This window comes from Calidris pugnax, unplaced genomic scaffold (assembly GCF_001431845.1).
Source record: "Calidris pugnax isolate Ruff unplaced genomic scaffold, ASM143184v1 scaffold71, whole genome shotgun sequence".
Classification (NCBI taxonomy): Eukaryota; Metazoa; Chordata; class Aves; order Charadriiformes; family Scolopacidae; genus Calidris; species Calidris pugnax.
Genome location: NW_015090882.1, coordinates 3,642,848 through 3,650,216, shown reverse-complemented (window position 1 = coordinate 3,650,216; position 7,369 = coordinate 3,642,848). Strand labels below are relative to the sequence as shown.

The 7,369-nt window shown below is 45.4% G+C and overlaps 1 protein-coding gene across 1 annotated transcript in view; it reads left to right on the top strand.

Moving 5' to 3' along the window:
* HECW1 (HECT, C2 and WW domain containing E3 ubiquitin protein ligase 1) overlaps positions 1-7,369 on the top strand; it is a 217,796-nt gene that overhangs the window by 97,412 nt on the left and 113,015 nt on the right. Inside the window, exon 5 of the mRNA XM_014946961.1 lies at positions 22-116. Coding sequence (XP_014802447.1) covers positions 22-116 — 95 coding nt within the window. The remainder of the gene's footprint in view (positions 1-21; positions 117-7,369) is intronic.

Sequence of the window (7,369 nt, the reverse complement as noted above, 5' to 3'; positions counted from 1 at the left end):
TTTTTTTTTTTTTTTTTTTAGCTGAAACAAAGATCTGCTTCAAATACTACCACGGCGTGAGCGGGGCACTACGAGCCACAACTCCCAGTGTCACAGTGAAAAACAACGCAGCTCCCGTAAGTTATGCTGGCCTTTTATTTTTTACTTGTTTGTTCCCTGCTGTCACTGTGCTGTGCCTTGCTTTCTCTGTGGGCTTTATATACCTTTATATGAAAACCGAACATCATATTTGCTCTTCAGTGCACTGTGGTACAGACAAATGGGTAGCGTTTCAGTTAAGATGTGGGTTTGTACACCAAGGGATTTTAGATTCAGCTTTGAATCTGTCACAAATAACTTCTCTGACCTGGGACAAGTCCCAAGTCCTAGCTGTATCCCAGTCTCTCTGCTGGCTGTTGTGAGACTTTGGTGATACCTCTAGAGGATCTGGGATTCTTCGGCTGTAAATACAATAAATGTCCAGAAAAGGCATAAATTTGGCTGTAAATACAATAAATGTCCAGAAAAGGCAAAAAAAAAAATTCTTACTTTAAGGTGCTTTTTCAAAATCAAGGCATGAACATTTTCATGGTGATGCCTCTGAGTTCCAGGAACAGCTATGCTGTGCCACCTTCCCATCAGTGATAAGAAGAGGGCATTCAGGTCCCGATCCATCAAAGTACCGAGAATCTTTTTTGACAGATTGAGGCTTCATTGAGAGCAATTTTGGTCAGCTATAGCTTAGCAAGCTCTGTGGCTCAAATGGCTCTAAAACACTATATATATATATATCTTGCATGGGTTTGGAAAATTTGGTCACCCTGAGAGTGAAATTTGTTTTTTTAGATGCCTGCAGGGAGACTTGCTGACCTCCAGAGCTTGTCTGGCCTTGCTGACAGAGTTTCCTTGCCTGCCAGGCTCGTCTTGGCAGAGGTCTGCATGAGCTGAGCAGCTGTGGTCCAACCAGCATTAGAAAAAAGACTAGCTCAGGTGGTGTTTAATCTGCAAGATGAGTTCAGGAAAGGTCTGTCTTATCGCTGAAGCTTAAGTTTTGAAAGCTCAGGGCTGGAGGGGGGGTTGGTTTGGTGGTTTTTTGTGTGGTTTTTTTTTTTTTAACAGTCCCGCTGAAAAGTCTCACATGCTGTTTGTTGTTTGTGTCTGGTTGCACCAGCACCAAGAAGGATTTGTTTAATTTTTTTTCACCCTTGATGCCCTCACCTTACCTTTTGATAGTTTCTCTTTGCCTTGTTTTGATGTGCACAGTAGCTGCAAATTGGATGCTGGGTAGGGGCTGATGGCGTGTCTTTTAGGAATAAAAGGGTTTCATGTCTTGATAGGCCTGTCTCACATGCTCATTGCTTTGGAAACCTGGAGAATGTCTTTCAGCTATCTTTAAGGGAAAGTCCTAATGTGGCCTTGGATATCTTCAGTTTATGGGATGCTGAAAAGTTCTTTTTAGCCTGTAGTAAGCGGTGGGTGTCTTGTTGACTCAGGACTTGCTGTTCATATCCTGGTTATCATCAATCTGGGGGGGTACAGTCTGTGTCACTGATTTAGTCCTAGTCTTCTCTGAAATGTAAGGGAGCCAACCAAGGCAAAAAATAGTAGTAGATTGAGAGGTTAGAATAATGTTTTTTTCACAATTCAGATCCATGTCTTAGACCTGAGTTTGAACCAATTAAGCAAATTTTTTAAGGTGAGTGTGGAAGGATTACTCTATCATTAAGTATCACCAGTATGTTTTCAGTTAATAGGAGAATGTATGAGGAACTGTGCCTTTGTAATACACAAATATGTAATCTCTCCAAGTAGTTCAGTTGAGGTCTTTATATATATATATATGGCGAAATAAAGTGGCTTAAGCAGTCATTCCCTTTCAGCTGAGCAGGACTCGTGTTTAAAAGAAAGTCCTCTTTGTGCACTGCTCATGGTCTTCCTAGAGATCAGATGAGAAAAAGAAACTCCTATTATGACCTTCAGCTGAGTATACTGTACATGGCTAAAAAATAAAATATGATTAAAAAGTGGTATCAGATAACAGTTTTCAGTTTAAGGGCCAAGCCATCATCCTTGGAAATAGCATTCTCTTCTCATAATTGATTTTTTCCTCACCTTTCTGGGCTATGGAATACTCTGTGTGTTTCTGCCAGTGTTTTGCAGAGCAGAGAGTGCCAGCAGTGTTGTAGGTGCAGCACTGGTTTCTCTGTTGCCTTCTCTTCATTGTTTGCTGCGTGACATAAATATTAGGTGCATTTAAGGCAAATACTAAGCAGTGAAGACAAGAAAAGCAAAGGAAAATCAAGAAAGGTTATGCAATATGAACCTGCATAGCTCCCCCGCCCCCTCCCCGTATGAGTGCAAGAGGCAAAAAATGGTAAAAACTTGAAAACTCCTAAACTTCTTTACAGTTTAGAGAAAAATAACAGGCTGCTTCTTCCCCATGGGAAAGCTTTCAGCTAAGTATGATCCTCCAAACTCCAGTCCCAGCTGAAACCATCACTTGACTTTCTCCATCTGCCCGTCTGCCGTACATCTCCAACCTTGATTAGTAAATTCGTTGAATTTTCCAGAGCACGCTGTGTGGAAAGTGATGTTACCCTCACTGCATGGGTGGGGAAGGAGATAACAAGAGGTTTTCCCAGCTCTAGTTTTTTCCTGGGTTCTTGTGTGCCTCTGCACTGGCTGCTGCTGGGCCACGGGTAACACCCTGCAAAGTGCAGACACTGTCCTTAGAACTGCAGACACACGTAGGCACTCACCTTTTGACTGTGATTTCACTAATGGTGAATTCCAGACTTATGAATTTTGGGTTTTGGTTTCTTTTGATTATTTTTTTTTTTTTTTAGTGGAAGGAAAGAGGGAGAAAGTGTTAAAGAAATCCCAAAATAAACCGTTACATCTATTTTAAAACATATTCCTTTTCTAAAGAATGGCTAAGTAATGATCAGAAAATTCTTATCCAAAGAAGCAGCAGATATTCTGGTTTGTACTTTGCAATGTTCATCCATCATCAACAAGAGAATAAATGCACAGCTTTCCTTATCCCATGCTGCTGGGTCCCTCCCCATCCCTCCCCAGTGGGTTATACTGAGTGGGCAGCCCCGTTTCTTTTTCCCAAATCATCATTTGAGCACGGCTGAGCAGGGAAGCAATAGATTGGGGGCTTCCACCCCCTTATTCCTCTGTGGGATCATTTAAGGGCCGTGACAGTCTAGCACCACGCCTGTAGCTCATCTCAGGTCCCTGAGACTTCTTACCCTGGTGAGGCTTGACACACGGGGCCCCCTGTGATTGAACTGGATGCATCCAATTCCTCAGGTGCTCTCATGGCTCCAGTGATTCCGAGCGCAGCCCTGGGGTCTCAGGCATGCCATGTCTCACAGTACCAGCAAAAACCAGTCCTCCAACTGGTGTGGCCAGCGTGCAGGGAGGGGTTTTGCTCAGAGGGAACCTTCTTCAGATCCCGGGGCAGGTTCTTGCACATCCTTTCTGCTGGAATAGGGAATCCTGCGGTCTGTGCTTGGTAGTTTACCCTCTTTTGCAGTCAACAGGAGTTTTGGCAGTGGCTGTGGGACCTTAGTGTGTTAGAAATCATAGCTTTGCAGGGAAGAAATCTCAACAGGGATCCTGGTGGGGGTGTAGGGGCTGAATTTTTTGAAAACCCAGTTGTCTTCAACCAAGGGGTGTTTTGCCATTGTTGTGCTGGCATCACAAACTCACCCTGAAGCTTAGGGGACGGAGGGGACGAGGCTTTGTGTATTTGACACGAGCAAGTTTTTTGGTTTGGCACAGCTCGGGGAAAAAAAGATCCAGAGCAGGTGTCCTTTGAGAGGCAGCATTTGGGGACAGGTGACCTTCTGGGGGCTGTGTTTTCACTGCTAGCCTGGGCTCGTCTGCAGCTGATGCCAGAGCCACCCAAGCGGGTTCTGTCCGAGCCTCCGGCCGGGTGGCACGTCCCGCGGCGGGGGCAGCAGCTGGCACATTGGCTGTCAACGAGACCTGCAAACACTGATAACCAGCGGTATCCTAACACCAGGATTAAAAAAAAAACAACAAAAAAACCCAACAACAAAAATCTGCCTTCATTATCTGTCTGACTGTGGTTCGCTGCAATTGTAAAGGGAAAATAAGATGGGGGCTATAAGCGGTTGCCGTTCTTCTTCACGCGCTGCTGAGACCGTCTTTAACTGGCAGTTAAAAGGAATCCTGAGCTGGGGGCTATAAGCGGTTGCCGTTCTTCTTCACGCGCTGCTGAGACCGTCTTTAACTGGCAGTTAAAAGGAATCCTGCTTCCAAAGGGGGGAAGAAAAAAAAAAAAAGTTGCTGTCTTAGTTGGATGTCTTTGTATATAGCACCAACGGTGCTTGAGGCTGAGCAACATCTCGCATTTCTTGTATTATGGATGTTCTGCTCCATTTGAGTTTTATCTTCCGACGCTGTAACCCAGTTCTTCGAGCTGCCTGGCCTGCTGGGGAGGATGCCCTGCAGTTGGTTTGTCGGTGAAAAGTCCTGTCACATTTTATCACCTCTGAATCGTCGAGCTTGAATATCTGGGAGCAAAGGGCCGTGCGCTTTGGCCAATTCATACGTGGCAGGAGAGCGTAAATGGGAATTTGGGGCAGCGGATAGGCCTGGGGGTGATGGCAGTAAAATGGAGCACCTGCAATTCTAGCAAAAAAGGAACCTCCTGGCTGGCTGCTTTTTGTCTGCACTAGTGATATCCTGAAAGCGGTGTTGGTTGTGCAGAGCAGTTTATGCTACTAAAGCCTAAGCATTACCATGGTATGGATAAGCAAACAATTTTCTCACTAGAAAAGAACATTTTTACAACATCTGGAATATTCCTCTATTTGTTACTCTTCATTTAGTCATAATATTGTCACCACTAACTCATCTTTACATCAGATATTGCTGTATAAAACATTACAAGTTACAGCAATTAATTCTAGCAGTAGGAAAGTGGCATCTTGCTAGTGTGAAAATTGTTTAACCTGAACGTGGCTCTTTTGCAGCAAAATGAAGCAGGCATGAGAACAGCATCCGGAATTAAAAAGAAAAACCTTTTCCCCTAAGAGTTGATAGCCTAAAAAGATAAATTGGATGCATCACAATTAAAGGACAGTAAGTGGAGAATCAATGTTTTAGCCTCAGGACAAATGTCTTCACTAAATTGGGAGCATTCACTGGCCGTGTATTAGATGCAAAGAACCGCGACTGATCGAACCTCTGGAGCTTTCGCGCCGCCGTTCCCGTCTCATAGATCATGATGGCACTCGTCAAATACACTTAGCATCGTGGGGGAAAGCTATGTAAATTGGAGCTAATTATTGAAAGAGACCTTTATCCGTGTTGGGTTTGTGTGGAAATGCTGCCTCAGCTGGGTTTCCCACAGCAGGAATTACCGCCTGATAAGCTGCTGCCGTTTGGTGGTGACTGATCATTCCTGAGGACTTCCTGCTGTAAATATTTGCATTACGTGCTGTCACGTCAGAGCCTGGGCTGCCCAGCAGTGTTTGATAATGAAGCATTCTGCCTCATCTCCATATATGTGCCCCAAGCCGGAATTTTATGAGAGTATGCACGTACAAGAGACTGTATCTCTCATTTTTTTCCAAAGGCTGGATTTAAAAAAAATCTCAGCTGTGTTCTTTACTTCATTTCTTATTCTGTGATAGGTGAGTTTTAAAACTGTCTGTGTTTCTGGGACATGTAATAAATCTAACATACTGATTTTGAGAGCGTGAGAATAATTAAATTCTAAGAAACAGAGGATAAAGAGGGAGCAGAAACATCTAGGGGCTTCTGCACTGTACAGAAATTGAGGTTAAAAAAAAAAAGGGCTTATGGAAAACACAACATCAGGCTGCTGTGATTAATCACGGTAAAGAATGCAAGCCTAGGTACATCTCTTAATTAAAGTGCAAGTGGTGTACCTTGAAAGGCTCAGCGTTCCCAGAGGGAGAAGCAGAACTTCTCTGGAACCTAAGGGTGTATTTAAGTGACTGGATATTTGTCAGGCCTGAGCAAGAGTGTTCCCTTTTCTTACCCTGAGAGGAGAAGTAGCCAGAGCTCCCCCAGCTAGCAGCTGCCTTTGAATGCAAGGTAAGAAGTAGTGCTGTTAGTACCATCTATATTCTGGCCATCCCTGAATATGTCTCCTCCTGTTTTGATTACCTGCAAAGGGAGATGGAGTCATTCAGGAATGAAAAAGTCGAGGCAAAATGAGCAGGAGAAACGACTGGAAATACTCGCTCAGCTGGAAGGAAGCGTAGACTCCAGTAGTCAAATACAAAGTGCTCTCTGCCAGGGCACAGTCTCTTTCAATCTAAAAGGGCATGTAACAGAAAATATATATGATAAGAAACAATTGCTGAAAGAGTGGATTCCACTGATTAACTATTCAAGGGGAATAATTCTGAAAAAAAATAGAATAGTTGGTCCATAAACTGTGGGAGGAAGATGATCTGTGTAGGCTTCTGATCTGTCAGAAATATGTGCCTCTTTTTGGTTTTCTCCTGACATGGTGTTTCTTCAGAGAGTTGTGATCAATGGAGTGAAATCTTGTTGGCAGCCGGTCACCAGTGGTGGCCCCCAGGGCTCAGTTCTGGGGCCAGGCTTGTTTAATATCCTTATTGATGATCGGGATAAGGGGATTGAGTGCACCCTCAGTAAGTTTGCAGATGACAGCAAACTGGATGGGAGTGTTGATCTGCTTGAGGGTCAGAAGGCTCTACAAGGGGACCTGGACAGGTTGGATCCATGGGCCAAGGCCAGTGGGATGAGGTTCAATAAGGCCAAGTGCTGGGCCCTGCATTTCGGTCACAGCAGCCAGCAGTGTGCCCAGGTGGCCAAGATGGCCACCAGCACCCTGGCCTGTGTCAGGACCAGTGTGGCCAGCAGGAGCAGGGCAGTGATGGTGCCTCTGTCCTGGGCACTGGTGAGGCCTCACCTCGAGGGCTGTGTTCAGTTCTGGGCCCCTCACCACAGGAAGGACATTGAGGGGCTGGAGCGTGTCCAGAGGAGAGCCACCAAGCTGGGGAGGGGTCTGGAGAACAAGCCCTACGAGGAGAGGCTGAGGGAACTGGGCATGTTTAGTTTGGAGAAGAGGAGGCTGAGGGGAGACCTCGCCCTCTACAACTCCCTGAAAGGAGGGTGTAGAGAGGTGGGGGTTGGTCTCTTCTCCCAAGGGAATAATGGCAGGAGCAGAGGAAATGGTCTGAAGTTGGGGCAGGGGAGGTTTAGATGAGATCTGAGGAAGAATGACTTTGCTGAGAGGGTGGTCAGGCCCTGGAACAGCCTGCCCAGGGAGGTGGTGGAGTCACCATCCCTGGAGGTATTTAGGAAACGTGTAGATGTGGCACTTCAGGGCATGCTCTAGTGCCCGAGATTG